This window comes from Lutra lutra, chromosome 13 (assembly GCF_902655055.1).
Source record: "Lutra lutra chromosome 13, mLutLut1.2, whole genome shotgun sequence".
NCBI classification, from domain to species: Eukaryota; Metazoa; Chordata; class Mammalia; order Carnivora; family Mustelidae; genus Lutra; species Lutra lutra.
The window spans coordinates 57,674,515-57,692,891 of record NC_062290.1 but is presented as its reverse complement, the minus strand read 5'-3'; the positions used below and the strand labels follow the sequence as shown (position 1 = coordinate 57,692,891).

Sequence of the window (18,377 nt, the reverse complement as noted above, 5' to 3'; positions counted from 1 at the left end):
GCCTTCGTTTGGCTCGTCATGATCCCAGGGTCCTGGGATGGGTCCCTGAATGGGGCCCCCTGCCCAGCTGGAAGCCTGCTTCTCCCTTTCTTCCCCATTCATACTCTCTCTGTCGCTACCTCTATCTCAAATAAATCAATTTTTAAAATCTAAAAAAATAATAATAATAATAATAAAAGAGTAAAGGGAAGCATGGGTGGCTCAGCTGTTTAGGCATCTGATCTCAGGGTCCTGTTATCAGGACCCAACACTCAGTGTAGAGTCTGTTTGTCCCTCTGCCCCTCCCCCTGCTCATGCATGCTCTCCCCCTCTCTCAAATAAATAAAACATTTTTAAAAAAGAGTAAAGGGGTGCCTGGGTGGCTCAGTCATTGAGAGTCTGCCTTCGGCTCGGGTCATGATCCCAGGGTCCTGGGATCGAGTCCCACATTGGGCTCCTTATTCTGTGGGAAACCTGCTTCTCCTCCCACTCCCCCTGCTTGTGTTCCCTCTCTCGCTATGTCTTTCTCTGTCAAATAAAATCTTAAAAAAAATAAATAAATAAAAATTAAAAAATTTAAAAAAGAGTCAAGTTGGAGAACTCACACTTCCTGATTTCAAAACTTAGTATAAAGCTAAAGTCAACAAGACAGTTTAGGACTGGCTTAATGATAAACCTATAGACCAAAAGATTAGAACTAAGAGTCACCAAATAAATCCACACATCTACGGTGAAATGATTTTTGACAAGGATCCTACGTCCATTCTATGGGGAAATAAGTCTCTTCAACAAATGATGCTAGGATAACTGAAATTCCAAAAACAGAGGAGTGAAGTTGGATTCATACCTTATACCATGTACAAAATTAATTCAAAATGGAACAAAGATCTAAGAGCTAAAAATCATAAAACTCTTTCAAGATTTATTTTTATTATTTTACTTATTTGAGAGAAAGAGAGAGAGAATGAGAGGGGAGAGGTCAGAGGGAGAAGCAGACTCCCCGCCAAGCAGGGAGCCTGATGTGGAACTCGATCCCAGGGCTCCAGGACCATGACCTGAGCCAAAGGCAGTCGCCTGACCAACTGAGCCACCCAGGCGCCCCATAAAACTCTTTAAAAAAACAAAAACAAAAACAAAAAACAAAACTGAGGGTGCCTGGCTGGCTGAGTTGATTAAGCAACCACCTCTTGATTTCAGCTCAGGTCATGATCTCAGGGTTATGAAATCCATTCTGGCTTTGGGCTCCTGCTGGGCTTGGAGCTTGCATAAGATTCTCTCTCTCTTCCTCTCCTTCTGTCCCTGTCCTCTCCCTCTCTAAAACCAAAACAAAACACAGAGGTAAATCTTCATGACCTTCAATATGGCAATGTATTCTTAGATATGACACCAAAAGCATGAGCAACAAAGATAAACTAGACTTCATCAAAATACAAAGCTTTTATGCAAAGGGCATTTATCAACAAAATGATTTTTTTTAAAGATTTTATTTATTTATCTGACAGACAGAGATCACAAATAGGCAGAGGGACGGGCAGAGAGAGAGGAGGAAGCAGGCTCCTCGCTGAGCAGAGAGCCCGATGTGGGGCTTGATCCCAGGACCCTGGGATCATGACCTGAGCCGAAGGCAGAGGCTTTAATTCACTGAGCCACCCAGGCGCCCCTCAACAAAATGATTTTTAAAAGCCCTACAGATTGGGACGCCTGAGTGGCTCAGTTGGTTAAGCGGCTGCCTTCAGCTCAGGTCATGATCCCAGCGTCCTGGGATCGAGTCCCACATCGGGCTCCTTGCTCAGCGGGAAGTCTGCTTCTCCCTCTGCCTCTGCCTGCCACTCTGTCTGCCTGTGCTCACTCTCTCTGAACAAAAAAAAAAGTTTAAAAAAAAAAAAGCCCTACAGATTTGAAGGAAATATCTCCAAGTCACATATCTGATAAGGGTTTAATATCCTTCATCAGACAGAACTCCTGCAACTCAAAGACAAAAAGATAAACCAGCCAATTGAAAAATGGGCAAAGGACTTGAACAAACATTATTAGTCAGTAGGGAAATGCAAATCAAAATGACAAAAAGAAATCACTTAACATCACCTTGTGATGGTTAGAATTAAAACAAAAATTACAAAATAAACATTAGTGAGGATATGGAGAAACAAGAACCCTCATACATTGTTGGTGGGAATATGAAATGGTTCATTTGCTGTAGAACCGTCTGGTTGTTCCTCTAAAAGTAAAACACATAATTATCCATTTGATCTTGTAATTCCACTCCTAGGTATATAAGCAAAAGAAATGAAAAAAAGTACTTCAGCAAGACATCTATACACATGGTCACAGCACCACTATTCACATATCCAAAAGGTGGAGAAGGTCCAAATGTCCATCAATAGATGGATGGATACTATGGATATCATCCAGCCATAAGGATAAATGAAGAATTGGGGCCCATGCGTGGCTCAGTCAAGTAGCCAACTTGTGGTTTCAACTCAGGTCATTATCCAACAGCCCTGAGACTGAGCCCTGCATCTGGCTCTGCGCTTAGTGTGGAGTCAGCTCCAGATTCGCTCTCCTTCTCCTCCAGGTTGCACATCCACCTTCTCTCTCAAATAAATAAAACCTTTTTTTTTAAAAATGAAGTACTGATACATAATACAACATGGAGGAACTTCCAAAGCATTAGACTAAGTGAAAGCCAGAGACAAAAGATCCATATTGTATGATTCTCTTTTTAAGAAATATCCAGGGGGCGCCTGGGTGGCTCAGTGGGTTAAAGCCTCTGCCTTCAGCTCAGGTCGTGGTCTCGGGGTCCTGGGATCGAGCCCCGCATCGGGCTCTCTGCTCGGCGGGGAGCCTGCTTCCTCCTCTCTCTCTGCCTGCCTCTCTGCCTACTTGTGGTCTCTGTCTGTCAAATAAATAAATAAATAATCTTAAAAAAAAAAAAAAAAAGAAATATCCAGAATATATAAACACACAGAGATAGAAAGTTGGGGACATGGCTGTCAGAGACTAGGACTAGGGTGAAATGGGAATGGGGAAAAACTGTGTTATAGGTAAGGTATTATACAGGAGTGATGGAAATACTTTACAAACAGAGGTGACAACTGAACAACACTGGGATCACATATTAAATGTCACTGAATTATGTTTACTTTAAATGGTTCATTCTATGTATGTGAATTTTACCTCAATAAATTACTATTATTTATTATAATTATTATTTTTAAAGTATAGGGGAAGTTCTGGGTGTCCATAAATGATGCATTTTTAAAATTTTAATTTATTTATTTGAGAGAAAGCATGCACACAAGTAGGGAGTGGTGGGGGACAGAGGAAGAAGCAGACTCCCCGCTGAGCAGGACTCTGAGATCACAACCTAAGTCAAAGGCAGACAGACGCTTAGCTGACTAGAGCCACCCAGGTGCCCCCAGAGAGTTCTAAATGTAAAATTAAGGCTATCTAGCCTAGGCACCCTCCAAATCTAACCAAACTGAAATCTCTAGTAAACAACTTCTCCCCAGGATTCTGATTTGCAGCCAACCTTGGGCATAGCACTACCAAGGGAAATCTTTTCCCTGTACCTTAAATTTAGAGAGAATGGATAAGATCTGCGAATCCATGAATATAACTACATAAATGTATATTAAATCCTGCTTGTCAAAGACTAATTACAAACCAGAGCCCAGCTCTACAAAAGGACAAATTTGGTGGCCTAAATATTATTATGTTCTCAATAATGGCTAATGTACCTACACTTAAATCCTTCAAGTTTGTATACTCTCACAGAGCAAACTAGTGTCCTTATTTAATTTTTTTAAAAGAAAAACTATAAGGAAAAATGAAAAATCTAACTAAAAAATAACAAACTCAAACTTTTAATAATGTATATTATTAAATCGCATTTGCTAGGTAAAGTCTCAACACCCAATCAGAATCAAAATCATCTGGTTTCTGGTGACTTTCTTCACCTTACTCCTTTTTCATATAAACCAAGATTATTAAAGTCACACAGAGATATTGACAGTTCTACAGGAACATTCCACAAACTTTTCCCTAATGATTTAGGACTAAAGAATATTTCACAAGTCAAGTAATGAGTTGTTTTAATGCTGGAAACAAAAAATATATATATTTTACTGGGTACAAAAGAAAAGTTACATCAATTTATCTTAGTAGTTAAAGCAAACAAAATACAGGTTACCAACTTCTGATCAGCACATAAGAAAGCATTCATATTCATTTGAAGAATCTTTTTTTTTTCCCTTAAAGATTTTATTTATTTATTTGACAGAGATCACAAGTAGGCGAAGAGGCAGGCAGAGAGAGGTGGGGAAATAGGCTCCCTGCTGAGCAGGGAGCCTGATTTGGGGCTCGATCCCAGGACCCTGAGATCATGACCTGAGCTAAAGGCAGAGGCTTAAACTGAGCCACCCAGGCACCCCTCATTTGAAGAATTTTTAAATGAATTCAAAGAGAAATGTTTTGTTCAGGTCCATTTTTAAAGACCACTGACCAAAATTATGTAAATTTTTAATGTTCATCAAATGCACACTTTTTAAAAGATTTTATTTATTTGAGAGAGAAAGAAATAGAGAGGGAGAGATGGAGGGAGGGAGAATGAATGTGGGGGGTAGGGTCAGAGGGAGAAGCAGACTCCCCACCAAGCAAGGAGCCTGACGCGGGACTCAATCCGGGGACTCCAGAATCATGACCTGAGCCAAAGGCAGTCACTCAACCAACTGAGCGACCCAGGTTCCCATCAAATGCACACTTTAAAAATTGATAATAAATACTGGTAACATTTTAACAAACACTCAGCATCTTTATGTGGATTAAGTTCAAGCCTGTTTCTGATGATTTACCAACACAATACAGAAACAGAATTTGTCTCCCCTCTACAGAGGAACAAAGAGCAGCTATAGACAAGTAATAAATTTTTTTTGACAAGTAATAAATGTTTTAACTTCCCCATTCTACACTTTACTCCAAATAAAGTCTGTAGTTTACTTAACAGTATTGTAACAAAGTTAATTTCTCAGTTTTGATGAATGTACTATTCTTGCATAAGATGTTAATATTAGAGAAACCTGAGTAGAAGTTATATGAGAACTTTCTTACTATTCTGCAAACTTTTTTTTTTTTAAAGATTTTATTTATTTATTTGACAGACAGAGATCACAAGTAGGTAGAGAGGCAGGCAGAGAGAGAGGAAGGGAAGCAGGCTCCCTGCTGAGCAGAGAGCCCGATGCGGGGCTCGATCCCAGGACCCCGAGATCATGACCTGAGCCGAAGGCAGCGGCTTAACCCACTGAGCCACCCAGGCGCCCCTATTCTGCAAACTCTTAAGTCTAAAACTATTTTTAAGGAGTGGATTTATTTTTAATTTTTTAAAAGACCATGTGTGGGGGCGCCTGGGTGGCTCAGTGGGTTGAAGCCTCTGCCTTGGGCTCAGGTCATGATCCCAGGGTCCTGGGATCGAGCCCCGCATCGGGCTCTCTGCTCAGCAGGGAGCCTGCTTCCCCTCCTTCTCTCTCTGCCTGTGATTTCTGTCAAATAAATAAATAAAAATCTTAAATAAAAAAAAAAAAAAAAAGACCGTGTGTGTGTGTGTGTGTGTGTGTGTGTGTGTGTGTGCGCGCGCGCATTTAATTTTACTTGGAGAGAGAGAGAGCCAGAGAGCACAAGCAAGGGGAGGGGCAGACAGGAAGGAGAAGCAGGCTTCCACTGAGGAGGGAGTCAAACTTGGGGCTCTATCCCAGGACCCTGGGATCATGACCTGAGCTGAAGGCAGAGGCTTAACCCACTGAGCCACCAGGGCACCCCAAAAGTGGGTTTAAACTTCACATCGTTAGTATATTTATAGCACCTAGACATTGAAATGAAAGCATTTTAATAAAAATTATAAATGTTTGGGGCGCCTGGGTAGCTCGGTGGGTTAAAGCCTCTGCCTTCGGCTTAGGTCATGATCCGAGGGTCCTGGGATTGAGCCCCGCATCGGGCTCTCTGCTCAGGAGGGAGCCTGCTTCCCACCCCCCTCTGCCTGCCTCTCTGCCTACTTGTGATCTCTGTCTGACAAATAAATAAATAAAAATTTTTAAAAAAATAATGTTTTAGAATTTTAAAATTTTATATTTAAATGTTATATGAAATAAGTTCAATAATGAACTTAAGCAGTTTATCCTAGCATTAAAAAAATCATCAGAGAATATAATATTATAACTTTATTTGTAATTGATTCTAATATGACTTCTTTGGTTTTATTATTTGATTCCTGGGAGGAATAACAAAGTAAATTCCCAGAGAAACCACAGAAAAACCACAGCTCTATTAGATAATTCCACCAAAAGAAGAAAAGAATAATTTAATCAAAGAGAAAGAAATGTACATTAAATGAGCAAAGGAGATGAAGCAGAACTAGGTGAGGTATCATTTGTTGCATTATCTAATAATTTTACTGAGTGTTATCAAATAAGAAGGGAGTAAGCCCTTATTTTAAAGCACCCTGCTATCTAAAGGATTCAAATGAATTTCCTAATTATCTCGCTGTGAATATAGTGGTGTACACAGAACACAGAAAGACCATATGTGGATGGGAAGGGAGGAATGGGTGAAAAAGATAGGTAACCGGGATGGTTAAATTTATGTGTCAACTTGACTCAGCTAAGGGATGCTCAGATAGCTGGTAAAACATTACTTCCAGGTGTGAAGATGTTCCCAGAAAAAAATTAATATTTCTATCCGTAGACTAAATAAAGACTATCCACCATAATGGGAACAGAGATCCTACTGGGGAAAGCATCATCCAGTCCATGAGGGCCTGAATAGGACAAAAATGCAAAGGACAAATTCAACTGAGCTGGAACACTGAAACTCTGGGTTTTGGGGCCTTGGTACTCTAGGATTGCCACCAGCAGCTTCCTAGTTTCCAGGCCTTTGGATTCAGTCTAAATTATACTCCCAGGTTTCCTAGTTTCACAGCTTGTAGAGATTGTGCAATTTCTCAGACTTGATAATCATGTGAGCCAACCTTTATAAATAAACTTCCTCTAGTATTTATCTCTATGTATGCTCTAGGTTCTGTTTCTCTGGAGAACCCTAATACAGTATTACTACTGCTTTTACCTGGTCTTTTCTGAATAATAATTAAAATATAATTTATGATTACAGGGCGTCTGGGTGGCTCAGTTGGTAAAGGAACTGTCTTCGGCTTAGGTCATGATCCCGGAGTCCCAAGATTGAGTCCTGCGTCAGGCTCCCAGTTCCTTGGGGAGTCTGTTTCTCTCTCTGACCTTCTCTCCTCTCATGCTCTCTCTTTCTCAAATAAACAAATAAATAAATAAATAAAATCTTTTAAAAAATAATTTGTGATTACAGCTTTATTGTAGAGGACTCTTGACATATGCAGTTCTTCCAATTTCTGAAAAGCTGATAATGGCATATCATCCAACTAAATTATTACAAAGATCATAAACTATGTAAATAATTAGGCCCATTCACTACTACAAAGCCTTAATTTTATTATCCCAAAAAGTTATGGTTCTGTAGACTTGGCAAAAACACTTATACGAGATACCAGAGAGCTAGCTCGCTCTCTACTCAAGCCTTGGTGAGGACACAGAGATAAGCCACAAGAGTCTTCAGAAACCAACCATCATGCTGCTACCCTGATGTTCTAGTTTCCCAACCTGTGAAAAAATAAATTTCTTCTGTTTAAGCCATCCCCTGTATGCTATTGTTATGGCTGCCCAAGATAAGACAACATGTCTTAGGAATAGCCTATTTAAAAAAGCAGAATCTAATTGTAATCATTATTAAAACAATAATATTTAAAAATACTATATCCTAGGGGTGCCTGGGTGGCTCAGTGGTTAAAGCCTCTGCCTTCGGCTCAGGTCATGATCCCAGGGTCCTGGGATCGAGTCCCGCATCGGGCTCTCTGCTCAGCAGGGAGCCTGCCTCCTCCTCCTCTCTCTCTCTGCCTGCCTCTCTGCCTACTTGTGATCTGTCAAAACAAAAACAAAAACAAAAACAAACTATATCCTAAAGATAATCAAACACTGTGTTTTCTATTCAATTTTGCAGTGAACCTAAAACTACTCTAAAAAAACAGTATATTCTAGGGGTGCCTGAGTGGCTCAGGTGGTTAGGCAATTGCCTTTGGCTCTTGATGCTAGAGTCCCAGGATGGAGTATGGCATCAGGCTCCCTGCTCAACAGGGAGTATGCTTCTCCCTTTGACCCTCTCCGTTCTCAGGCTCTCTTTCTCTCTCTCAAATAAAAAAAAAAATTTTTAATTAAAAAAATAAAATACCAGTATATTCTTAAAAATTTTTTTTAAGATTTTAGTTATTTGACAGAGAGAGAGAAAGAGCACAAGGAGGTGGAGCAGCAGGCAGAGGGAGAGGGAGAAGCCCGATATGGGGCTCGATCGCAGGATCTAGAGATCATACCTAAGCCAAAGGCAGATGCCCAACCATATGAGCCACCCAGGCATACCCCCCAATTTTTTAAATAAATGATAAAGAACAGGGAGATTATGAGTTGCCATAGCTGTAAAGTTCATGTATAAAAACCTCTTTTTAATACATGGTCCATGAGGCAAGTGGGGTTTGTTGGTTGTCTACATTGAAAATGCAATTACCTATAACCAGGAAACTGTATTTTTTAGCTCACTCAACATATTACAAAGCGGATAGGAGTAGAATGATTGATGACAAATTCATATTAAATTTCTTTTGTTCTCTAAGCTTCCCCTTGATGTTTATAAATTTCACAAACTTGGCAACGATAAAGGAAATGTTAAAACAATTAAGTTCACTCATATAACACTGCAGTATTTACTACTTTTGGGGCTGCAGTAATGTGTCCATGGATATATTTAACAAAACTGTAACTAAGCTGTAGTGATTTTTAAAACTTGACATAATAAACTATTCTCTAACAACAATAGTCTTTACAATATTTATTTTTACTCATTCATTTACTCATTCATTTAGTTAGTAGGCTCTATGCCCAGTGTAGAGCCCAACAAGGAATTTGAACTCGAGACTCTGAGATCAAGATCTGAGCTGAGATCAAGAGTCAAACACTCAACCAGCTGAGCCATCCAGGTTCCCCTAATACACACACACACACACACACACACACACACATATGTATGTATACATGTATATATAAATTAACTTAAAATTTCTATTTATTTATTTGTCAGAGGGAGAAAGAGAGAGAGACAGTGAGTACAAGCAGGGGAAGCTGCAGGCAGAGGGAGAAGCAGGCTCCCAGATGAGCAAGGAGCCCAATGCAGGGCTCGACCCCAGGACCCTGTGATCACAACCTGAGCCAAAGGCAGCAGCTTAACAGACTGAGCCACCCAGGAGTCCCCCCCACAATACTTATTTTTAATGCCCATGAAGTTAATATATCGAGAACTTTTTTTAAATAAAGATTTTATTTATTTAATAGAGAGAAACAAAGAGAGAGCACGAGCAGGGGGAATGGAAGGCAGAGGGAGAAGCAGGCTCCCTGCTGAGCAGAGAGCCCGATGCAGGACATCCCAGGATCTTGGGATCATAACCTAAACCGAAGGCAGATGCTTAACCAGTTGAGCCACCCAGGAGCCCCTATCAAAAACTCTTTCATCAAGTCCCTTTTTCTGGAATTTGAGTAGTCTGCTTTTGTTTTTTTATTGTGTTGTTTCATTGTCCCCCCTCCTCTGCAGTTTTATTATAAGTAACTCCACAGTAAACTTTTTGGTGACAAGAGTGATTTGACACTGAGGTCCACCATGTGTCCACCTTAAGTAGACAACACAGGTGGGTGAGTAGAGAACCACCACCAAGAATATCCCTTTGGCTAAAAAGCAAGAGCCCTCCTTCTCTAGAAGCACAAATACTGATATAGGCCCTCAAAAAAGCTAAATTCTGGGGAGCCTGGGTAGTGCAGCTGGTTAAGTGTCTGACTTTGAGGTTAGGCTCAGGTCATGACCTCAGGGTTGTGAAACTGAGCACCCCATCAGGTTCCATGATTAGCATGGACTCTACCTGAAATTCTCTCTCCCTCTCACTCTGCCCTTTCCACTCATGGATGCTCTCTCTCTCTCTAAAATATATATAAATAAATCTTGGGGCGCCTGGGTGGCTCAGTGGTTTAAGCCGCTGCCTTCGGCTCAGGTCATGATCTCAGAGTCCTGGGATCGAGCCCCGCATCGGGCTCTCTGCTAGCAGGGAGCCTGCTTCCTCCTCTCTCTCTGCCTGCCTCTCTGCCTGCTTGTGATCTCTCTCTGTCAAATAAATAAAATAAAATCTTTAAAAAAAAAAAAAGTTCAATTCTGATACCATTTCTAAATGTAGCAAAGATAACTTATGTGAGAAGAGTCTCATGACCACCAAGACTACATCAAATTAAATTCCTAACTGAGTTATCACTTCTTTTAAAAGAAAACTTTTATAGCATGGAAAAATAAATGCCTATTTATAAGATATGTATGCATTATTTTACCACCAAAAATATTTTATGAATATGAAAAATATTTTTTAAAATAATGATCCAATGCTAAATATTAAAGAGACAGAACTAAATAGCCTACCTTAATAGTGTGAAAATAGTGGAAAGGTGAGTTCACTTACATTTTATTCCTTCAGTTTTCAATTCCTTTCCTTGTTTTTTGTTTCTTATATGAGAGGGGTTCGGGAATTAGATAACTTGAGATGGAAACAAGTGAATATACCGCTTTAAGGTAAATTAGTTCTCAACAGCAAAACAAAAGCTTATTTTCTCACTTCTCTCTTGCTATCTAAAATAGATCTATATATAGGGGCACCTGGGTGTCTCAGTGGGTTAAGGCCTCGCCTTCGGCTCGGATCATGACCCCAGGGTCCTGGGATGGAGCCCCCAGTCGGGCTCTCTGCTCAGCAGGGAGTCTGCTTCCTTCTCTCTGCCCACCTCTCCACCTAACTTGTGATCTCTGCCAAATAAATAAATAAAATCTTAAAAAAAAATAAAATAAAATCTATCTATAAATAAATAAAATATATATACACATATATATTACATGGACAGAAACACAAAAATATTTCTATGTGTACTGAACTCACTTTGAATTTATGAAACAGCAAATTGCTTCCATGTCTCTTTCCTAAAACGGGTAACTTAGTTATACAGAATAATATAAGGTATTTACTATTGTTTATTCATATTATGATTATGTCAAATACTAAAGATACTATAACAACATTCTGGGAGCTTATTTCTGGATATGTAACCACATATCACCTTTTGAACACCAGTTTGTTCTGTTTAAAGAAGAAACGAGGGGTGCCTGGGTGACTCAGTCAAATGTCTCATTCTTAATTTCAGTCAAGACCTCAGGGTTGGGGTGCCTGGGTGGCTCAATGGGTTAAAGCCTCTGCCTTTGGCTCGGGTCATGATCCCAGGGTCCTGGGATCCAGCCCCGCATCGGGCTCTCTGCTCAGCAGAGGCTGCTTCCTCATCTCGCTCTCTCTGCCTGCCTCTAATCTGTCAAATAAATAAATAAATAAATAAAATATTTTTTAAAAAAAATCTCAGGGTTGTCAGATTGAGCCCCACGTGGGACTCCTCGGTGGCAAGGAGTCTGCTTAAGATTGTATGTCTCTCTCCCTCAACCCCTCCTGGCTTCTAAAAAAAACTGGGGTAGGTACCTGGGTGACAGTCAGTTAAAGCGAGACTCTTGATTTCAGCTCAGGTCACGATCTCAGGGTTGGGGGACTGAGCCCTGTGTCAGGTTCCATACTCAGCTGGGAGTCTGTTGGGATTCTCTCTCTCCCTCTGCCACTTCCCGAATCCCCCCCAACATAGATTCTCTCTCTCTCTCTCAAATAAATAATAAATAAACAGAAAAGGGTGGGGAGGGAGTGAAGATAACACTTCAAAGAAAAAGCAAGTTGTGAAAAACAATAAGGCTGCTCCAGTGTGCTAATTTATACAGATGGAGATCCAAATTCAGGACTCTAGAGAAAGTTCTTCATTACTTGCATACAAGCAATTCAAAGACGACGTTGCTCTGTTTCTAGAGCAAAGGAGCTTCCCAATATACACTAGGCCAATAAAAGGACTACATAACTAATGCTGTAAATTTTAAGTTTTTTTTTTTTTTTTTGAGAGAGAGACAGTGAGAGAGAGCATGAGGGAGGAGAAAGTCAGAGGGAGAAGCAGACTCCCCATGGAGCTGGGAGCCCGATGTGGGACTCGATCCTGGAACCCCGGGATCATGACCTGAGCCGAAGACAGTCGTCCAACCAACTGAGCCACCCAGGCGTCCCTAATGCTGTAAATTTTAAAAAGCAATTTTATGTTTGGGCCACAGCTTCAATAAAATGAAACCACCTCAGAGCCTTATTACAATGAAAAATATTACAGAACGGTAAAGGAGTGGACTCTAAGGATATTTTATAGGATCCTGACATAAGTATCCTGAGAAACAAAATGCATCATTCTACCATCCTTACAGATTAGCCCAAGGCTAAGTACATTTCATCAACAAAACTAGAAATGATTCCCTCAGGCTTGTGAATTTGTCCAAGAGAAGAACCTCACCTTGGATTCATTCTCAAAGAGATTCTCAACTGTTCTGCAGCAATTCCTAAAAGTAGGCCAGTCCAAATGTAGTAGGATAAATTCCCCTAAAAAGCTCAATTTCTGATCATAGCAACAGGTGACCATTACTGTGATGCTAGAGGATAGGCACACAAATTAATTTGTATGACTTTATATACTAATTTTTTTAAATGCAAGTCTTAACACATAGGCTTTATAATCTTAGCAATAAGGAACAAAGGTTTAAAACTGTATTGTTAAATATAACATACACTGGTAATATAAAACTACCCTCAATTTTGAACAATTAAACTAGAGATTACTAAAAGTGGGGAACCATGAATACTCCCTTGTGGCTACAGACTAACCACAGCATATGGAGATATAAAGGTTATTTTAAAGGACTGTATCTGAAAAGTATATCTTCAGAGAAATTCACATCATATGTCTCTTACCTCATAAATGTTGGGGTGCCACATTTTGGTCAAGAATCTGAAGGTAGGTGGTGAATATGGGTAGTCAATAGGAAATTTAATATGCGCCTGAAAAGAGAAAAAATGAAAGGCTAATAAATCAGACTACAGGTTTTTCATCTGCTAATAATTCATCTTATTATATCCCAATGAAACAAAACTCCTTTCTACAGAGTAGATTCTTAGGATTAACAACTGCTCATATGTATTTTGTTAGCCCCAATGTCAGAGTTATTATTAGCATATTCTTACAGCATCTCCTCAAATATTTATATGAGCTTATGTTAATAACCAAAATTCAAAAGCCATACAATTTTTAATTAAACTCATATGAGTGAAAAACAGTATCAGTACAGGTGTGTCGCACTAATTTTACCGCACTTTATCACAAAAAAGAATTACCACCACCTTATGGGGTGCATAATACAGAACAAAGATAATTTTTAACTCACCTAACTACCACCCAGAAATAATAAAAGCTACCATTTTTTTGATCATGCATTATCCTTTATTAGCATAAATGTATTATTTGTTTCAGGGGTACAGACCTGTGATTCATCAGTCTTACACAATACATAGTGCTCACCTTAACACATACCCTCCCCAATGTCCCTCACCCAACCAAACCACCTCTCCCACCCTCCTCCCTTCCAGCAACCCTCAGTTTGTTTCCTGAGATAGAGTCTCTTACAATTTGTCTCCCTCTGGTTTTGTCTTGTTTCATTTTTTCCCTTTCTTCACCTATTATCCTCTGTCTTGTTTCTCAAATTCCACATATCAGTGAGATCGTATGATAACTGTCTTTCTCTGAAATGCTATTATTTTGATACAGCTCCTTCCAGCAGTTTTTTTTGGTGTATACATGTTTATTTCCTTACAAAACTTATTTTCAAAAATTCAAATATACTGCATTTTATACTCTTCTCCTGTCTATAATCATACATTTTCCTACAAAACAGTCTCTGAATTCATAGCTGTTAGTGACTATGTAACGTTCCATTATATGAATATATAGACAAATCCTTTAAAAAAACGATTTCTGTATTTTGAAACATTTAGGTTGTTTTCACTCTTTTGCTATTATAAATAATTGCAGTGACTGTCCTTGGCAGTATTCCATACTTCAAATACGAAAAACCCAAAAAGATCCTCATCTAACAGTATACTAGAAGAGCCTGTGGAAGAGACAGAAAGGACAAGCTAAGAGTAAATAAGTTAAAACCAACATGGCATGTCAAGACACTTAAAATTTCTTTCTTCAATAAAAGCAATGAGAAAATTGGCAAGAATTTTAAGAATGAATTTTTAGAATGTAGAAAATAACCAAAGGTTTGTAGGAATTCAAAGAGCATCTATTTAAGAAAAAGAGCTGACCCTCAATAAGAATAGTGAACATTGTGGTGTTTTAACTTGCCCTAGTCCCGTGCCTGCCCTCCAGAGCTATGGTTAACTTTAAAACTAACAAATCACATTCAAAGTGAAGACAAGCAGCCACAATGTGCTGAAATTTTTTCAAAGCCTTAATCTCCAAGAATTGTTACTTATCTGACCTTTTTAATGGTTCTCTAGAAAAATTCACTTGCAAGGTTGTCTATATTTGACCTGATCTGTATCTTGGACTGCGTGAAAATAAATTTCTTGGGTGTGTTTGTTGACAACAATGATAGACAAATACTGAACTTCAAAGCTGCCTATTGGGTTGAACAACAGACTAACCAAAAAATTTAATAAGGGCTTTGAAAAACTCTAACAAATTCCTAAGAATCTAGAAGACTTGGCTCATGTGCAGTGCTATGCATATGCCCAGGCTATACACATGCTCAGGAAAGTCATGAGAATTCATTAGAAGGTCCAAAACTGATATCTTTGGCTGAACCTGAAGGATCTGCACAAGGAGGAACTAAAGGCTAAGGCAAAGTTCAAAACTGCCTAGGTGAGTGTTAAGGCATGCTTCAACATGCACACACAGCTGCTCTACAATGCCCAGGGAACTTGTTGGTTCCAGGAAATCAAACGAAACTAAGGAAATCGCTGTTCAATCATTAGCTCATTGCTTAGCTAACAAAGTGGAGACTTTTCAGGCAGAACAAGAATATAGAATCAGGTCAGAATCAGGTCAGAAAACTAATTAAGCAAGGAAACAGTAACAATAAACAGCAACAAAAAAAATTCTGTTGCCTCATTTTATTACTTAAATATCTATCTAGTTTTCAACACACTACTAACATGGGAGGAAAAAAAAACACCTTACAAACTATGGCCCATACAACAGGGTAAAAAAACCAATCAACAGAAACTGGAAGCCCACTGCTCCCTCTCCCACTGCCTTGCTTATGTTCCCTCTCCCCTTGTGTCTCCGTCAAATAAATAAATGAAAATCTTAAAAAAAAAAAAAAAAAAAAAAGAAAGAAAGAAAGAAAAGAAAAAAAGAAAAAGAAACTGGAAGCCCAGATACTGAATTTACCAGAGAAGCCCTTAAATCAGCTGAATTAAATGTTTAAAGAATTAAAGGAAACCATGGCTAAAGAACTAAGGAAGTATGAGAAAAAAGGTATTTCAGCACACTGCGAAAATCAATAAAGAGAAATTACAAAAATTAAACTGAACAGTTTTTTGAGGAAAAAGACAAATATGATTTTGTGGGGGGCAAGAGTACAACAACAACAAAAAGCTAGATGGGCTGAACAGTAGCTCTGAATAAGATGAAAAAAGAATCTGTGAAACTGAAGGTAGGTCAATTTAGATTACTCCATCTAAAGAAATAAAACTGTGACTCAGAAACCAATATATGCATTACTGGGAATCCCAGCAGGAGAGGAAACAAATGTACTCCCCACAAAATCTGACAAAATAATGACCCCAAACATCCAAATTTAATGAAAGACATTAAGTCTCATAAACAAGAAGTTCAACAACTGGCAGTAGACTAAACTCAAAGAGATCCACATCTATATATATCATAAACAAACTGTTGAAAGCCAAAGACCATCTTGAAAGCAGCAAGCGACACAATCAATCATGCACAAGGTAGCCTCAATAAGACAGATAACTTCTAATCAGAAGCCAGAAAACAGTGCTGAAAGAACAAAATTTATCAACCAAAATTTCCATATCCAGTAAAACTATTCCTCAAAAAATGAAGGTGAATTAAGACACTACTAGACAAATGAAAACTAAGAACTCATAATTAGCATACATTATAAATTTTTTGGTTTATAACTTTTTCTCCTATCTGATTCAAAAGACAATTATATATTGTAATAATTATAAATCTGTTGATGGGCACATAATGTATCAAGCTATACTTTGTGTGGCTAAAGGGAAGGGATCAGATCAAAGAAGCAAAATTTTCAAATTTTTATTTTTTAATTCCAGTATAATTAACATACAGTGTTATATTAGTTTCAGATGTATAACACAATGATTCAACAATTCTATATATTACACAATGCTCATCACAAGAAGTATAGATACTCTTAATTCCCTTCACCTTATTTCACCCAACCACGCTCACACCAGTTTGTTCTCTATATTTATTATTTTTTTTTTTAAAGATTTTATTTATTTATTTGACAGACGGAGATCACAAGTAGGCAGAGAGGCAGGCAGAGAGAGACGAGGAAGCAGGCTCCCTGCTAAGCAGAGAGCCCGATGCGGGGCTCGACCCCAGGACCCTGGGATCATGACCTGAGCCGAAGGCAGAGGCCTTAACCCACTGAGCCACCCAGGCGCCCCTGTTCTCTATATTTAAAAGCCTACTTTGTTTCTTAAATTCCACATATGAGTTAAATCACATGGTATTTGTCCTTCTTTGACTTATTTCACTTAGCATTATACCCTCTAGATCAATCCATGTTGTTACAAGTGGCAAGTTTCATGCTTTCTTATGGTTAAGTAATATTCCATTTGTGTGTGCGCACACCCCCCACATTCTTTTTTTGTGCACATGTATATGTATATATACACATTCTCTCTCTTTTTAAAAGATTTTTATTTATTTCTTTGGAAGAGAGAGAGAGAGCACACTGGAGAGAAAGGCAGAGGGAGGGAGAAGCAGGCTCCCCGCTGAGCAGGGAGGACCCTGGGATCATGACCTGAGCCAAAGGCAAATGCTTAACCAACTGAGCCACCAAGCACCACACTCCATACTCTCTAATATCCATTCATCTTGGATGGACACAGTGTCACTTCCACATATGGCTACTGTAAATAATACTGCAATAAACCCAGGGGTATATATTTTTTTCTGAGTTAGAGTTCTCATAGTCTTTGGGTAAATACCCAGTGGTGGAATTACAGGATCATATGGTGATATGGGCGGCTCAGTCGTTAATCATCTGCCTTTGGCTCAGGTCATGATCCCAGAATCCTGGGATCAAACCCCATATCTAGTTCCCTGCTCGGCAGGGAGCGGGCTTCTCCTTCTCTCACTCCCCCTGCTTGTGTTCCCTCACTCACTGTATCTCTCTCTGTCAAACAAATAAAATCTTAAAGAAAAAAAGATTTTTTAATTTATTTGACAGAGAGAGAGAGAGCACAAGCAGGGGGAGAGGGAGAAGTAGGCTCTCTGCTCAGCAGAGACGTGGGGCTCAATCCCAGGACCTTGAGACCATGACCTGAGCCAAAAGGCAGACAGAGGCCTAACCAACTGAGCCACCCAGGTGCCCCATTTTTAATTTTTTAAGGAACCTCCATAGTGTTTTCCACAGTGGCTGCACCAGTTTGCATTCCCATCAACAGTGCACAAAGATTCCTTTTTCTCCATAACCTCTCCAACACTTGTTCTTTCTTGTGTCTTTGATTTTAGTCATTTTGACAGGGGTGAGGTGATATTTCATTGTGCTTTTGGTTTGCATTTCCCTGATGATTAGTGATGCTGAACATCTTTTCATGTTCTGTTGGCCAACTTTAAGTCTAGAAGCAAAATTGTTGTATATTATTGAAATTAAGATGGTGTTACGTGATCTACTATAGTTACAACACGTTGATTGTAGTCCCCAGGACAATCACGAGAGAATAACTCAAAAATTGAATACCGCTTCACGATTTAAAACACCCAAAAAGGGAATACAAGGTAAATTCCTCAATTTGATGAAGAATGTTGATTTTAAAAACCCTAACTAACATACTTAACAATGAAAGACTGAATGAATGCTTTTCTCCTAATTTCAGTAACAAGACATGGATGTCTGTTCTCTTCTGTACTTCTGTTCAAAACTACACTGAAGAGGGGCACCTGGGTGACTCAGTGGGTTGAGCCTCTGCTTTCAGCTCAGGTCATGATCTCAGGGTCCTGGGATCGAGCCCCGCATCGGGCTCTCTGCTCAGCGGGGAGCCTGCTTCCTCCTCTCTCTCTGCCTGC

At 39.3% G+C, this 18,377-nt stretch overlaps 1 protein-coding gene across 1 annotated transcript in view; it reads right to left on the bottom strand.

The window, feature by feature from the left end:
* The window catches only part of UBE2R2 (ubiquitin conjugating enzyme E2 R2), a 122,689-nt gene that overhangs the window by 23,577 nt on the left and 80,735 nt on the right, over positions 1 to 18,377 (bottom strand). Inside the window, exon 2 of the mRNA XM_047700165.1 lies at positions 12,998 to 13,084. Within this exon, the coding sequence (XP_047556121.1) occupies positions 12,998 to 13,084 (87 nt within the window). The remainder of the gene's footprint in view (positions 1 to 12,997; positions 13,085 to 18,377) is intronic.